This window comes from Camelus ferus, chromosome 16 (genome assembly GCF_009834535.1).
Source record: "Camelus ferus isolate YT-003-E chromosome 16, BCGSAC_Cfer_1.0, whole genome shotgun sequence".
NCBI lineage: Eukaryota > Metazoa > Chordata > Mammalia > Artiodactyla > Camelidae > Camelus > Camelus ferus.
In genome coordinates this window covers 1,258,572-1,274,983 of record NC_045711.1, presented here as the reverse complement: position 1 = coordinate 1,274,983, position 16,412 = coordinate 1,258,572, and the positions used below count along the sequence as shown (strand labels likewise).

General features: G+C 53.7%; 1 protein-coding gene across 2 annotated transcripts in view; it reads left to right on the top strand.

The window, feature by feature from the left end:
- CTNS (cystinosin, lysosomal cystine transporter) overlaps positions 1–16,412 on the top strand; it is a 17,092-nt gene extending 680 nt beyond the window's left edge. Inside the window, exons 2-13 of one of the 2 annotated variants that reach the window (XM_032497994.1) lie at positions 753–832; positions 2,348–2,427; positions 6,294–6,372; positions 7,261–7,345; positions 10,229–10,332; positions 10,447–10,578; positions 11,266–11,365; positions 11,456–11,575; positions 12,638–12,808; positions 14,569–14,686; positions 14,956–15,070; positions 15,441–16,412. In XM_032497994.1, coding sequence (XP_032353885.1) covers positions 2,367–2,427; positions 6,294–6,372; positions 7,261–7,345; positions 10,229–10,332; positions 10,447–10,578; positions 11,266–11,365; positions 11,456–11,575; positions 12,638–12,808; positions 14,569–14,686; positions 14,956–15,070; positions 15,441–15,489 — 1,134 coding nt within the window. In that variant the 5' untranslated portion in view covers positions 753–832; positions 2,348–2,366 and the 3' untranslated portion in view covers positions 15,490–16,412. The other variant, XM_032497995.1, reaches the window with a different exon arrangement.

The window sequence follows — 16,412 nt, the reverse complement described above, 5'->3', positions numbered from 1 at the left end:
CGCCAGGTTTCGGCCCCCTGCCACCAGTCCCGGCCTCGCGGCACCGGACAGCCCCCGGGTTGAAGGGCTCGGGTAATAGTGAGTGGAGGCAGGAGACACTGGGCTGCCGAGGTGGTGTGGGGGGTTCTACTCCAGTGCAGGTTAGCGCCCCTTTCCCGCCTTTTTAGTTGCCACCTGAACCTGGGTCGTGGAGTTTGCAGAATGCTTTGCAGAGGGGAGACCCCCGAGAGGACCACTTCCGGGACTCCTTTTGGGATACTGCGCGCCAGGCTGGGAGAGTGGGCAGGATGAGACCCGGCCCCGCCCTTCGGGGCTTTTAGGCTGGAGTAAGGGAGCCTGAACCTGGGCCCTGACTTTTTCAACGATATTGAGGAGAATAACAACCTAGGCTTCATGAGAGCTTGCTAGGTGCCCTAGGTAACAGGTATATTTACTTTACATCATTGTTTCTTAGCCTTTTTTCCTTACCAACCCCCATCCCTTGGAATTTTAATACTGCTGGTAAACTCTGTTCATGTGCTGTGGCCCTTTGGAGGGCCACAAACCCTGCTTAACATTTCATCTCATTTAAGTCCTATGACTTAGTTCCCACTGTCCCTGTTTTCACGTTAGGAAAATGAAGTTTGAGGAGGTCAAGTAGCACCCCAAAGTCACACAACTGATAAATGGGGAGCCCAGGTTCAAACCCGTGCTGTCAGTCTCCAGGGCACGCATTCTTTGCCCTGGAAGTACTTGTATCACTTCTCCAACAGGAGATCCAGGGAGTTTCAGATTCCAGATACCCGAGTGAGTGGAGCTGCCACAGGAGACTCCTGACTCCAAGCTGAAGCAGGTGACATCTGAGTGAGGCCTGGAAGATAGAACTTACGCAGCATACTAGACAGAACCCATTATAGTGAAATTCTCCATTTCTACCTTGTAGCATTCACAAGACACTAGTTTTTGTGTATAATTATTAACTTGATCTCTTTCTAACATTTTAATTGACCATGTATCTTTCAAGGTCTTTCCATCTGTCCTGATGTCTCATCCAAGTTGTGTCAGCCTTTGGGGCCAGAGGACTTTTGCCATCCAAGTGTTTGTGTTCCTCCATCCACATTCCACTCCTACGGGATGAGAGAGGAGCTGGTTAGGCCTGATTCCGCATCTGAGTTCCCAAGGAAAACCCAGACTCTGCCCTAGGGAACAGACTGAATCCTGAGCTTGAGGACATCAGCAAGTGTGAAGAGCAAAGAGTGGCAGGAATGAGGGGGAGGTCATTCCACAGGAGAGCAATTCCCCTGCAGGTCAGGGTACAGAAAGTAGAGGGGCAGAGACCCCACGGATACAGCGCCCTGGGCAAGGGCCCCAGAGGAGACCATAGAGGGGACAGATCAGTGCCAGCAGGTGAGAAGTCTCCTGAGATAAGACTTAATGATCAGGTAGAGCTGCAGGAAGCAGAGACCCCTGGAGAAGACAGGGGCAGCAGAGGTCAGGCAAGCTGGGTCAGGGAGCTTTTTTGAGTGAGGGGAGAATCAGGAGGGCCCTCAGGACCTTTGGGGGACAATGAAACCCGAGTGGGAGCAGGGATGTTTCCACCCAGACCTCTTCTAGCTCTCTCACAGTTTGCAGGAATCCTCAGAAGCCATCAGATATGGCAGAGCCTGAGCACTGTACCCTGAGGCAGCATGTGGAAACCGAGTTATAGACATTTAGCTGATCTGCCCATCTTGACCTGTGGTTCACCTGCCGTGCGTGGGGGTTATGGGTATGCAGCAGCCCATCTCCCTCACTTAACCGATGAGCTGCTCCAGAGCTGGTCTGGGGCTTCCCCTCCCTGGGTCCCGTTGTAGGTGATCCCTGCCCGTCCTGGAGTGATGACCCTTGCCCAGTGAAAAAAATCTTGATCAAGGGTCATTAGCCCATAGACACTTATCCCAGGGTGGGAAATGAAATTCATTTCTTTAAGATTTATAGATTCACAAAGTCAAATATCTGACTGCCATTTTAATACCTTTTTAAAAAAAGAACCCCCAGGAAATAAGGCTGCATTCTTTCTTTCTGTTAACTAGGTTGCATGAAGCAGTTGAAGAGGGAAAAATTCAGCGTTTGTCCACTTCCCCAGGGTGGGACCTTACACAATCCGCTAGTTTCTCTGAGCCCGTTTCCCCACATATCAAAAAAAGATAAGTCTTCCTCGGGGTCCCCTTCTCCCAGCTGGTGATGCAAAGCCCTGAGGTCACAAGTGTGAAGTGAAAGTCCTTTATGAACTGTCTGTGCCATGGTTCCAAGTGGCATATTGTCCACTTGTTGCTAAGCTGATCCAACTTTAACCTGAACTTCTCTTGCTGTTTGTTTTTCTTCCTAGTTCTTTGAAATCAAGGAACATGATAAGGAGGTGGCTGGTTATTTTTATCCTTTTGCCCCTGAAGCTCATAGAGAAATGTGGTAAGTTTAGAAATGCATTATCAAATGTGTAAAGAGGGGAAATGGAGTAAGGAGCTGACCTGTTTGCAGCCAAAGGTTTAGGGCCATCCAGATCACATGTGTCTGCCTGCCCCCGGGCTAGGTGGCCACCCAGGGAGTGAAGCAGACCGAGGTCTGGAGTCCAGGAGTTTTATAAGAAGCCAGATGGTTCCACAGATAATTGGCCTTCTGCCCCAGGGTCCCTATTACCTTTTCTGCATCACCAATGCCAAACGGTAAAGCTCCAAAAATCTGGGATAGTATCTGTAGAGAAGAGCTGATGTCCCCACCCTGTGGACCTCACAGAGGGAGTTATGAGATGCTGCAGAAGCAGGTGAGGTGGCCAGCTCGTTGCACCTGGTTCTGCCAGGCACAGACACCTGAGGAGCCTGCCTGGCATCCCCTGGTAAGATGAGAAAGCCCTTCCCTTAGAGAGGCACTGAGGACCGGTGGCAGGACCACGCATCCTTGTGAGGCTTGACCTTCAGAAGGGGGCCCTTAAAGGCCTATGTCAGTCCATCAATTCTCCACTGCCCAACATTGCTGAAATTCCTTCCATGAAAAGCTGTGTAGAGCCTTCAAGATGCCAGGCCCATTATTTTGATCATCACCTTGGCTGTTGTCAAAAATCAAATACATCTTAAAGCCCCTGACTCAGGTTTCCAAATGAACCTTGTGCAAACAGTACAAGCCCTTGCAGAAGCTTCCCAAGAGGCATGCACAGTGGCTACACCACTCCTGCTTTCTGGCCTCGTGAATCTCTGAGAAAACAGTGGTCATCTGATCAGCTGTTCCAGGTTTGTTAAACAACCAGTCATGTTACTTTGGAGACACACCTTGTGAATAAGCAATTTCTGAGAAAAAAAAGGTTTCTTCCAAGAAAGAGAGAACACGGTGGAGCCCGGTGTTCCTCAGTGTGGATGCCAGGGCCCCATTCCAGACCTGCTGGATCATATTCTCTGGGACTAAGGCCCAAAAGTGTGCACACATGCCTTGGCCCACCTTAAATAAAAGCTCCATTCATACTGTTAATGTATTTCCCTCAGAAAGAAGAGTAGATCCAGCCGGCACCACCTCAGTCATACAGAGGGCCAACTTAGGCCCAGAGAGTTTAGAAGTCTTTCCCAGAGTCACACAGCTGGAAAGTAACAAAGATGGGACCCGAATAGGACCCCTGCTCCTTTTTATCACTTTGCCTTTTTCCCTGAATGTCATAAAGAATAGTAGGAGCCACCATAAAACCAAGGAACTGGAATTGGGTCTCTGACCTCATTCTGCCCTGCCTGTCTTGTCTTTGCTTTGGGGAGTGGTCATCCAGGACCAGTAAGGAGTTCTTTCACCTTCAAAGTTTTTGCTTCTGACTTCTTTGGGTGGAATCTTGAGATGCTGCCACCTAGTGGCAAGGACCTGAGCTCTGGACCCGGGTGACCTGGCTCTGAATCCTGCCTCTCCCATCTCTGAGCTGTATAAACAAGACACTCCCTCTTGGAATTCTCCGTTTTCTTCTGTCTGAAATAGGAGTCGCGTTGGCCACCTCTCACTGCTGTAGTCATCAGATAATAGGAGTTGACAGTGTAGCAGAGTGGCTGGCGTAGGGTGGGGAGCACAGTGCGGGAGGTGCCAATAAGGATTAGTTTTTTTAAAAGCAGGCTCTCTCCTTTCTTTAAAAGCAGAAACTTAGGGAACCATCAAGACTCATTTGGCTATTTGGATGCAGTGTCCAGAGACTCATGCCCCAGGGGAAACATTAAAATGTGCTTTCCCAGGATATGATGTTGGCTGCCTAACTGCCTTCCATCCTGGGCGGAAAAAAATGTCCTGCAGGGTTTACATGATGATGAGAATAGTCAGCAGCAATTATTTCATGCTCAGACCGTGTGAGAATTGTGTCACAAGCATCACGAGGCCTTATCTTCGCAGCGCCCCTGGGAGGGAGGTGCTGCTGGGCTCCCCATTCACAGGTGAGGAAACAGAGGCTCAGAAAGGTTAAGTACCTTACCCTCAGTCACACAGCCAGGAAGTGACCAAGCCAGGGTGGGACTTTGTGACCCAGAGCCCAGTCTCTCAGCTGCGGAGGGCTGCCATCTTCGGACCAGCTAAGTGAGGGGGAGGGAGCACTCCAGGACCTGGTTCTCTGAGAGCTCACTGCCTCTTTTACAATGCAGAGTCTGTGGAAGAGCCAGGGCCACGCGGATCTCCCCTCACCATGACCACAGGCCCAGCAGAGCCCCAGAAACCCAGAGGTGTGGGGGGGCTGCCTGGCATCACTTTCAGTATCCCTGTCCTGGTCTTGCTTATCTGATGTCCTCAGCTCTAGGGAGAATGTAACAGTGAGGACCTTTAAGTCCTCCTACCCCCAGCCCAGCAGCCCAGAACAGAGCTTCAGAGCTTCAGGCTGGTATCAGAAGGGTGAGTGTGACCAAGGAGGGGCAGAGCTGCCTCCAGGCCCTGAGGCTACATCTAAGGGTGGACCATCCACCATCTGCTCTGCTCTGGGCAGCTTGGCCTCCGCAAGGGCCAGGGTGGGAACTAGAGACGGTGGACTGTGGGAGTCAGCTTGGAGACTTGCAGACACGGGACAGAGCCTCCGTCTGCATCCACGCACAGGGCCAGCATGGAGAAAGCAGCGCAGGTCTGGTTGGAGAGGTCCCAGGTCCTGAGTACAAGTTCCAGGTTGGCTGATTCCCTTGGAGGAGATGAGGGTACTCTCTCCGGAGGTGTCTAAGCAGGAAAAACTCCCGGGGAGTATTGAGAAGGGAACTCAGGCAGTGGAGGTTGAGTTAGGGAACTTTTAAGTTTCTTCCAACCTGAGCATCTCAAATTTCAGTTCTTCATCTTCTGTCTTTGAGGGAGTCTGGGGAGAGGGAGACCTGGGCCCTGCCTGTAGCCCCTACCCCTGCAAGGACCATCTTCATCAAATCCAACACCTGCTTTTCCCCTGTGGGCCCCCTTCCCACCCAGTCTAGATTCATGATCATGGTTTAAGCTGCTCATCACCCTGAAGGCCCTCAGATAAGGGAGGTGAGGTAGGTGGGTGCCTGGGGCATTGAGCACACCTGGGACTGGGGGCGGGGGTGGGGCTGCCCTGAGAACACAGGAAGAGCTCAGAGAGAAGCTTTCTCATTCCTGTTCTGTGGCCAAGTTGCCCTGGAGTGTTTGGCCTCCTAAAACCTGCTTCCTCCTTCACTCCAGAGGCCTGCCTATCTCCCTTCTGAGTTAGCACCTTAATGCCAAGAGGAAATCCCCAAGAGTGAGTTGAATTGTTCACCAGTCTCCCCCAAGTTCCCAGAAGAGTCAGCCTCCTGAAGGGGTCCAGCGACTGGGTTGAGCTGGGTCAGTACAGGAGCCCAAAGGGTGTTGTCTAGAAGCGGGTTAGCTGGGCCCCAGGTGTCTCTGTGAGATTCCAGGAAGGGGCTGGACCAGTTCTGCAGGGCTGTTTTAGATCCACGAACAGAGGAAACCCTTGTGCTTTATGTCTGAAGAGGTGGTTCAAGCCCATGTTTTCCAGTCCAGATCGGGGCTTGAATGCCTTTGTGACCAATTTTGGGAGCTCTGTGATTTCTATTTCCGGATGACTCCCGCAGCCCCTCAGAGCCTGTCAGGGAGGAGGAAGGTACAGCATTTCCCGTTCAGGCCCTTGTCTCCCTCAGCAGGAGGGCAAAGAGCTTAATGAGGGCATTTCCACTCCCATCACGTAGCCTCTCAGAACCTCTGCGTCTTCACCGAGGATATAGGGGTTGTCATGAATCAGAGCTCACAAGTTCAAGTGTCAGTATCATCCCAGTGTCTCCTCGTGGGCCTGAGTCCAGTGACCCAATGATTCATGTCATTGATTTGGGTCATTTCAGAGTCGACTGTCAGCTTCACCGTTCCTCCCACCGTGAAGCTGGAAAATGGAAGCTCAGCCAGCATCAGCATCTCCCTTCCGTAAGTCCCCAGGCCCAGCTCTGTCCGCCCCACTCGCTCACCCCATGGCTGGGTCAGGGCTCTCAGCCTGTCCATATTTCAAGTGTGATGCCCTTGCCTCTTTACTCTAAAATAAGCCAGGGAAAGAAAGGCACCAGCCCTGGGCCGCAGACAAAGGTCCCAAGGTCTCTCTCCCCTCAGTCACTGAATCCTGGTTTCTGGTGGGAGGAGGAAGACACATGAGCCTTTTCCCCAGCTGCCTTACTCTTGCCTCCCAGCCATGAGGATTCCCCTGTTTTTCTCTCTTTACCCTTCTCCCTTTTCCTCACCTCTCCTGGGAATTCTGATCTCAAACCAGAGCTTTGGGACCAAGGCTCCCTAAGAGACCTGCATTCCATTCCCAGCTCCTGCCCCCTCTGTATATTGACACCTTGTAAATCCAACACATTACCCCCTCAGCACAACTCTCCCCTCTGCAGAATCCTTGAGTGGCTTTCTACCACCTTCTAAATTAACTCCAGGCCTCTAAGCCCAGACTGGAGGCCCCCAGGGGCTGCTATCACTCAGACACATCCCACTGCTTTCAGGGGACACGCTGCTCCCTGCTACCCGACCCCTCTCGGAAGCCTTTCCCACCAGAGAAGATGCCATGGCCCCATTGGCTTCTGGACACTTCATTTGGCATTCACAGGCAGTTTCCCACTTTTTCGTGTTCTCACTCAGCTGTGATGGGACAGAAAACTCCTAAAGAATAGGGACCTCACCTCTCAACACCCCCGGGCCAAGCACATAGCACTTCCTCACTGTAATTGCTTGAGAAGTGACAGGCCCACTGTGAGATCCAGAGGGCTGGTTGAGATCTCACGGAGTCCAACTTCCCAGCAGTAATCAGACTCTTGTCCTCCACAGGCGTCCTTTAAATGGCACCTTGGTGATCACTTTTGAAATCACATTTCGTTCAAAAAACGTTACTATCCTTCAGCTCCCTGATGAAGTAAGTAATGAATCTTAACTGATGGGCAGAGAACTACTGGATAACAAAACACATTTTAACTAAGTGCTTGTAGAAACAGGCCACCTTGTTTTTATACTGTGGGCAGCTCCTGTCCCATTGTTCTAGAAATGTCTGATTTTTGGCTTTGGTAGTCTCTTTGGGGATGGACGTTTTACACCATGTAGATGGAATTGGCAAGGTGATGGTTCTGAGAATGTAGAAGAAATTCTTAAGATGGTTTCTAAGACCTTGCTACTCCAAGAACATTCACGGACCAGCAGCATTGTCCCTGCCTGACAACCTTTTAGAAATGCCCCCTCCCAGGACTACCAATTAAAGATCTGCATATAAGCAAGACGCCCAGATGATTTGGGTCCACAGTATAAGTTTGGAAAGCACTGTTTTGAGGTTCCATTGGCTGAGTGTTATTTCCAAAAACCAGTGCCAGAGGCCATCTGGTATCATAGTGATAACTATTTGTAGCCTTTATGCATTTATCTGTTTATACATATCCTGCTTCCACCTTACCAAGGATTTGAGCCAGTTCCCAATCAACTAGATAAAAAAAAAATCAGTAGGGGGAAGCAACAATGTAGAGAGTGAAAAATAAATAAATTTTTTAAAAAGACAAGATAAAAAGAGGGATGAAATTGATAACCATGAGGCTCAGCAGGAGGTGTGGTTGTAGCAATGGGCTTCACCTCAGCTCTGAGACCCCAGCAAGCAAACAGCATTGACCCGCGATCAGATAAAGAGTGTCTGCCTGAAAGGACCTGTGTGAGAGGGGAGTCTCATCTCAGCCCGTGGTGAACAGATCACCTCATTAGACAGGCCCATTTCCCACAACTTCCCCGTCCTGCCCCGGAGTGTGAGGCCTGCTGCAGGGTAAGAAAAGCCCTTGGTTCTAACAGCAGCTTGTGGCGCTCAGTCCTCCGAGGTCTGGTTTGATCCACAGATCAGATTTAACTCTGAGGCATGGACTCTGATCACTTAGTGTAAGCGCCAAACATTTAAGTGAAAGTATCATCTTTTAAAAATAAGTGAAAGTCAAGCATAACCTTAAGGGGGGAAAAAAGCCTGGACTGTATGATTCTTTGTACATAAAGTACAAACACAGAAAAAGCGAACCTATGGTGTTAGTCAGAGGAGTGGTTTCCCTTAGGGATCAGCTGTGACCAGAAGGGAATAGAACACAGCCTCTGGGGTCAGGAAATGTTCCATTTCTTGACCTGGGTGCTGGGTGCACTTTTCTGCACATATATTATAGGTTTTGTTTTTGTTTGTTTGTTTGTTTTCCTGGAATGGTGGCAGGTCCATCTGTAGAATGACCTGTATGGGCACCAACTCACTTTTCCAGGCTCGTGCCTCCCTGGCCCCCCCCCCCCAGCCTAGCTTTAACCACTCCTGTCTGCTCCCCGTGCCTTTGAAAACCACCGGTTAGAGCCTGGGGCCCACGCAGTTTAGGAGCCTGACCTGCAAGCCCTGGGCAAGGTACTTCCCCCGACACATCTCAGTTTCCTCTTGTGGACAGAAGGTTAATATTACCTCCTTGACAAGACCGCAAGGACAAAAAGCAGTAGCAAGTATAAAATGTGTAGGATTGGACCTGGCACATAGAAAGAAAGCAGTCAGTAAGATGAGAGCGATGAATTTTGCTATAGACCTAAAACTGCTCAAAAAAATATGGTTTATTCATTAAAAGGAAAAAAAATGTAGGGACAGTTGATTTCATTCTGCCTTGCATCAGTCCATTTCCAATTGGCTGATCTTCCTCCTGCCTAGTTCTGGAAGGGACTTGGTGGCCACTTAGAGATATGCAAGCAACATGGCCAGGAAAATCTGCTAATAATAAGAGTAAATGAGGATGGGGGAAAAAAAGAGCCAAGAGTAGTTCACATCGTGAAGATGTAGCTCACAAGACATTGGCCTCAGATTGGATCCCAGGCTTTGCTGCAGCCACGTACACCATCTTGTTTGTCCTGCCAAAGCCCCCTGATTTCTGGGGATAAAAGCAAAAAGTCAGTGTTCCGGGGTCACTGAGGAAGCCACTACAATCTAGTGAGCCGCATCCTCACGGTGCCCACAATACAGGTGGAAGGTGGGGCCCAGAGCATCGTCCAGGGAACAGAGAGGTGGGGGGAGGGGACAGTGTGGTTCGGGAGGGTATCACCCTACTCCCTCCCACACTTGGGGGATTTGAGAGCACCAGGAGGCATGATTGGGAGATCAGATGTTGCAGGCTGGCCTCCAAATACTGTTTCTTGGAGCAGAATTTTCAGTGAATATTGGGCAGAAATGAAGGTGAAGATGTTCTCCCTGCTGGTGTCTGGGGGGTGCACCTCTTCTGTGTTGTCACTTGGCAGCCAGGCTGGGCGTGGGGCAGACATCCTTCTGTGGATCTGGAGGAACCGTCCATAGTAGCGGAAGTGGAAGTGGTAGCAGTCATCGTAGGGTCTGAGTGATGGTAAATACTTCACAGCTTGCTGTGCGTCAGGCTCAGTGCCATAAGCTTTACGGATGTCATGTTCAGAGCAACCCTGTAAGGTAGACACTTGTGTTATCCCCTTTTGCAGATCAGAGCTCGAATAATTTGCCCAAGATCACATGACTAGTGAGAGGAAGACAGTTCTCCCACCTTCCTGAAGAGACAAGCCGGGGGGAGGGTCTGAGGGTAGGGCTGGTCTGCTCAGAAAGCCGGACCCAGGTCTAAGGGGGGTTCCAGTTGGCTGATCGGTCCAACATTTCTCCCTTCTGTTTGGAAGCTCCTAGAAGGCAGATTCTGTGCCATCTGTCCCTCCATTTCTTAGTGCATAGCCTGGAGCTGGACACTAAGTGAGGTCCGAATAACTACGTGGTGCTGGATCTAATTCGTTTTCCTAACAGGTGGTAGTGCCTCCCGGAGTGACAAATTCCTCTTTTCGCGTGACGTCTCAGAATGTTGGACAAGTTACCGTTTATCTGCATGGAAATCATTCCAACCAGACCAGGTAGGCTGGCCTTAGCCCATGTGGGCATTCAGTGAGAAGGGAGCCCGTGCTGGTACGTGGGGGCTCCTTTGGAAACCCAGCCTCAGCTCATCCGGGTTCCCACATCCTCTCTAGCCCAAGGATCCGCTTCGCCGTGATCCACAGCAACGTTGTAAGCATCATCAACCAGGTGATTGGCTGGATCTACTTTGTGGCCTGGTCCATCTCCTTCTATCCTCAGGTGATCACGAACTGGAGGCGGAAAAGGTAACCTACAGAGCTGCACGTGCAGGTTAGCTTGTGGCCGGTCAGATGGGCATTCCAGCCAGGCTTTAGGCAGCATGGGTTCCAACGTGCCCCTCGGCTCTTCTCTCTTCCTGCCTTTTCTAGAAAATGGTCCAGTGTGAAAGGTCTAAGAGCCTGCGTAGGACTTGCAGTGCTAGGCGTTTGGTCTCTTGCCTGATTCAGCCCTCCCTGTGGAGGGCTTCTCAGTGACGTGGAGAAGGGGCCAGGTGAGGGGTCCACTCGAATCTGCAGTGCTCCTGGTTCACCCAGCCCTGCAGGAATTAGTGTCAAGTTGTGCCCCAGTGCAGGAGTGGGACGAAGTCGGCCCACTTCAGTTTTAGAGACAGAGGGTCCAGGCTTACATCTCCTTGCAGCAGGGACACCAACTCCCTGCTAGGATCCAGGGAGGAAGGCCCTTCCTCTCTGAAGGAGGCCTCCAGACTTCCCTCTGGGGCCAGGACCTGAGGCAGGAGAAGTCTCTGGAGGGAGGGAAGGAAGGAGGAAGGAAGGGGTTCCCAGAAGGGCGGGATTGGATGCGTCAGGGGTGGCATGGAGAAGGATGTGAGGACCATGCGGGAGCCTGGCCCTCCTTCTTGTGTCTTGGGAGCTCTGTCCCCTCCAGTCCCCGGTCTCACACCTTGCCCTACTGTGTCTCTCCATCCCCCCCAGTGTCGTTGGTCTGAGCTTCGACTTCGTGGCCCTGAACTTGATGGGCTTCGTGGCCTACAGCGTGTTCAACATCGGCCTCCTCTGGGTGCCCTCCATCAAGGTACCACGCTTCCCGCCCCCGCAGCCCAGCCCAAGCTCTCCAGTGGCCTGGCTGCCCCTCACCCCCCACCTTCTCCCCGCCCCCAAACAGGAGCAGTTTCTCCTCAAATACCCCAATGGCGTGAACCCTGTGGAGAGCAATGACGTCTTCTTCAGCCTGCATGCGGTCGCCCTCACGCTGGTTGTCACAGTGCAGTGCTTCCTGTACGAGGTGAGCCGTGAGCCTCGCACCTGCCCTCCGTGGGCTGCCCGGGCCAGCACCCACATCGCCTGCCTGCTGAAGATGCAGAAACACCCAGAAGGGAAATGTGTCTGTTCCCTCACACCTGCTCCCCAGGGTCTGGATGATAGGCCAGGCCCCATGCTGGGCACAGGGAACACCCAAGCCCTCAGGCCCCCCAGGTCCGGGGGTGAGGGACACAGAGGGAGCAGTGACGACCCAGCAGGCTGTGAGCTGTGCTGGCAGGGAGAGCACAGGCAGCTCGTGGAGGCCCTGACCCAGCCGGGGAGGAGGGGGAAGGAGGGCATCAAGGAAGTGGCACTGAGTTGCGGTCCATGGGACTGTGGGATGAGCAAAGTTCCCATGGTGATGGGGAAAGGGGGGTGCACCCCAGCTAGGGGACAGAGCTGTGAAGGCCGGGGAGCAGCAAGAGGAACCATGAGCAGATGGATGTGGCCTGGGTGCCAGTGCAGGGAGCAGGAAAGGTCCTGGGGGTCTGGAGGGCCAAGCCGAGGAGCCTGGGCTCACCGCCCGTGTTGCTGGAGGGCCGTCTGCTGTCCCAGCAGGAAGGTCGGCGCTGGCTGGTTCTCTTTTCAGGGCATCTCCGATGCTGCTGTTTTCTTTCTCTTCCCCAGGGGGCGCACCTCTTCCCTTGGGGAGTTCCCTTCCCACACCAAGGCCTGCCAGGGGCTGCATGGCCCCCACCTTCACAAACCTATGTTTTCTTACCCTTTGCTGAGAAGCTTAGGTGAGGGAGGCCTGCTTTGGGGAAAGGCAGGGGTGGAAGACAGATTTCAGGGACAGTCAGGCTCCCCTGGGTGGTGGAAGAAGCCTGGGCTGGGATGAGGTGCCAGGCCTCCAGCATGAGGGTGGCCATGGCCCCAGCACCCTTCACCCCTGGTGGGCCCTGCAAGGAACCCAGTTCCACAACGTGGGAACAAGAAGCAAACAGACTCTGCCAAGTCCAAGAAGGACGGAACTAGAGACCCTGATGGTGACGGTGTGTTTGGTGCTGGGCTCTCTGCGCCCCACCCCTCCCTGTCTCATCCTCAGCGAGGGAACCAGCGCGTGTCCTGGCCTGCCATCTGTTTCCTCGTGCTCTCCTGGCTCTTCACGTTCATCGCCCTGATCATGGCCGCAGTCGGGGCCACCACGTGGCTGCAGTTTCTCTTCTGCTTCTCCTACATCAAGCTGGCGGTGACGCTGGTCAAGTATTTTCCGCAGGTACCTCCAGGGCCCGCCTGACTTATCCCGTGGCCATTAGTATGAGAGGGGTGAGACGGACGCCGCATGCCCTGCTCCCATGGGGCAGCTTCTGGTCAGGGCGACGAGACGGGGTGGAAAGCTACAGGGAGGAGGCCAGGGAGCCCAGCAGAGTGGGGCCTGAAGCCCCCCCGTGACCACTGCATGCCCTTCTCTGGGACCGGGACTCCCACAGGAAGTCAGTGGGGACTTTTCTGAGCTCACATTCAGCACTGAGAGTCAAGGTCATGCTGTCTCTCTCTTCCCGCCTTTCTAATGACTTCAGTTCTCCCCCTACCTTACCACCACCGCCCATTCCCACCAGCTGACATCCCTGACAAGCCACAGGGGGATCCTGGGGAAGATGAGATGGGAGCGGGGAGACCATCGCCATCCAGGGTTCTCCTCTTGGGCCCTCAGGGCCTCGAGTACTCAGACAGTCCTGGTCCTATGCGGGTCAAACACAGCTTCCCCCGGAGCCAGAATGGCCCAGCATAGGGCCGGGAATGTAGGAGCTGCAAGCTACAGACTCTTCCCATGAATCTAGTGCCCCATTCCCAGGGGAGAAGCCCCCTCTTCAGCTTCCCCAGCACTGGGAATCTTGTGCTCTTTGGGCTTAGGAAGGAGAGCGTCTTGGCCAGAGTCAGGGCTGCTGTCCCAGAAGGCATGGAAACAGCCAGACCCTTAGGGATGAGCAGGACTCAGTTCCATGGACCAGAGAGGAGGGGGCACCCCAGGCCAGGGCGGACTGCACAAAGTCCTGGGCAGAGAGGCGTGGGAGGCAGCCAGGAGACCTTGCTGGCCAAGTGGTGTTGAATGAAGCTCAAAAGGCGGGGCAGGTCCTGGGGACTTTGCAAGGAGGCCTAGGAACAGGGGAAGGTCCTGGGGGGAGGTGGGGCTTCAGTCCCTGAGTGTGGGAAGGCTCAGGCCTGGGAAACCTGCAAGGCAGGAGCCCCAGGTAGAGATGTTTGGAAGCATCCAGGACTGAGGAGGTGGCAGCAAGTACTGGAAGAGGGTGGGAGAGGACGAAGAAGGGGACTTGACAGGCGACTGACTGGGAGAAGACCACTACAGAGGCCAAGCCATCCCTCCAGGTGCTGGGAAGGGAGGTCACAGCAGTCAGAGGAGCCCAGAGGAAGGACGTGGAGCACTGGCAGCAGGAAGAGGGGCAGCGTCCACGTGGGTGAGACCTGGGAAGCCCAAGGTGGAGGCCCCAGAGCCCAGCCAGGGCTGAGGAGGGAGTTAAGTCCACTCGAGATGCGGAAACCGAGGCTGGGAGAACTCAAGGAAACATAGCTCTGAGGGTGGAGCTGGGATTCCAAACCAGGCATTCAGACTCCCAGCCCATGTCCCAGGCACAACATGAAGCCCAGGCAGAGTTTGGGGAAAATCTCCACTTGAAGATGAAAAGAAAAATCAGAGTTGCTAGAAAGCCAGGGTAGGGAGGGATGAAGAAGACAGAGGCAGCATCTCCCAGTCCCTCCGCTGGATTGGGAGGTGCAGGGATGGGAGGAGGGGGGCTCTGTTTGCTGTGCACGCAGACGAGTCCCCCCAGGACCCGCCCAGGCTGTTCCCGGAGCCCAGGCTTGTCGGAGCCCAAAGGTCATTGTGTTTCTTGGAGCTGAGGTCCAAGCACATGAGTGGGAGGAATGAGAGCCGCTCTTGTTTGGAGCCGTGGTCATGAGGTGCAGGAGGCCACCACCCAGCCCCCTCACCACCCTCCGTCTGTCTGTCTGGCCCAGGCCTACATGAACTTTCGGTACAAAAGCACTGAGGGCTGGAGCATTGGCAACGTGCTTCTGGACTTCACCGGGGGCAGCTTCAGCCTCCTCCAGATGTTCCTCCAGTCCTACAACAATGGTGAGTCAGCCAGCAGGCTGCTGCCCACACCTGGCAGGCTGGAGGCACAGGGCGGGGGCCAGGCTTCCTGGAAGCTACCTCCCCACCCTGCTTCGGGAATCCAGGCCAATCCCAGACCCCAGGGCAAGGCTCACCTAGGGGCTTTTGCAGCTGGAGGGTTTGTGGTTTCCTGGGCACATGAGCACCCCCATCCCCACCGCAGCCCCACATGCTCCAGCCACTGCCAACCTAAAACTAAAACCAATTCTGTCCCCTCTGGCCATTAACAGACCAGTGGACGCTGATCTTTGGAGACCCAACCAAATTTGGACTCGGCATCTTCTCCATCTTTTTCGATATTGTCTTCTTCATCCAGCACTACTGCTTGTACAGAAAGAAACCAGGGTATGACCAGCTGAACTAGCTCCCAGGGACCCAGCATAAGCAGCCTGGGCCCTGGGCCCTGGCAGGGAAGGCTCCACCAGCAAGGCTGGAGAAGCAGTCTGGAGGGCAAGGCTGGCTCCAGGTGCCAGAAGTGGAGAAGCACCCTCTTCCTCAGGGCCAAATGCCTTAAACCAGCCTGCCTTCATTCAGGACTCTCCCGGGCCAGGGAGGAACCTCTCTCTGGGACAGGCACTGGCTGTGCTCTGAGATTAAAAGCCAAACCACTGGCGGCCCCTCCCTGCCTCCCCAGGGGTCTCAGCCCCTCCTGGGCCTTACCGGCCAGGCACCTGGCCCTCCTGCATCTTGATGCTGCATCTCTATTTTCTTTAAGGCTTCAGGCAGCACACACAGGTTCTGGCAGCCGTCCCAGGCAGGACTGAACACTGAGCTTGGAGCAGACGGCCTTGCCCCAGGCAACTGGTGTTTCTGGGAGCAGCTTGAAGGACTGACCTTGCAGCTGGGAGAGCCAAGTGTGCTTTGCTGCCACTGCTGAGTTCAGAGACCAAGCAGCCAGGTGCTGTGGCCGATAGACCCAGAGGTGCTGGTGCTGGTGGCGGAGGGGCTAGGACCTTGGGGTAGAACTTGGGGGCCCTTCTCTGAGCACTCACCACCCTGACATTCACTCATGCTATGTAACTCCACTTCTACGAGTGCAATCACAGGTGGCCCAGGCCAGGGTCTGGTAAAGAAACAGTATTTCCGAGCCTTAAGGTGCCCACCAGATTGGTTTGGAACCGGTCTCACATCCAACACCCTCTGGATCTCCATCACACTAACGACCCCTTTTGGATTTTTCAGAGGGACGCTTTTGAAGTAAGTGGCTTACTGCCTTACTGCTTTCCGCCTACCTCCAGTTTCCCAGCGTCAGGCCCCACGTCAGCCCCTCTAACTGCTCCTTTACCCTGGGTCTGCTCGGAGTGCAGGGGACAGACCCACACATGCACGCACACACACCAGTCTGTGCCTTAGAGGCCTGTTAGACCTGCTGGGTGGTGAGAGTAGCTCTCCTGAAGGGGAGGGCAGGCCCCCTTCCCTCACTTTGCCCAGACCCCTACCTGAGATTCACCAATTTGTGGCTGTTCCGGAGCTTCAGATAAGGTCTTAAGACCACCTCACATAATCTTCATGGACCCAGTCTGATCCCAAAGCCCTTCCCTTCCCACCAAGCAGGTGTCCATCCTGTGGCAGGAGGGGAGGGTCCCAGGACGTGCCTTGAGTTTGTCAATCCACTCTCAGATTTGTTTACCACGAGATAACGTGAGGCTTATGTCCTTAATTAAACCTGATTCCTTTCCTCTCTGCA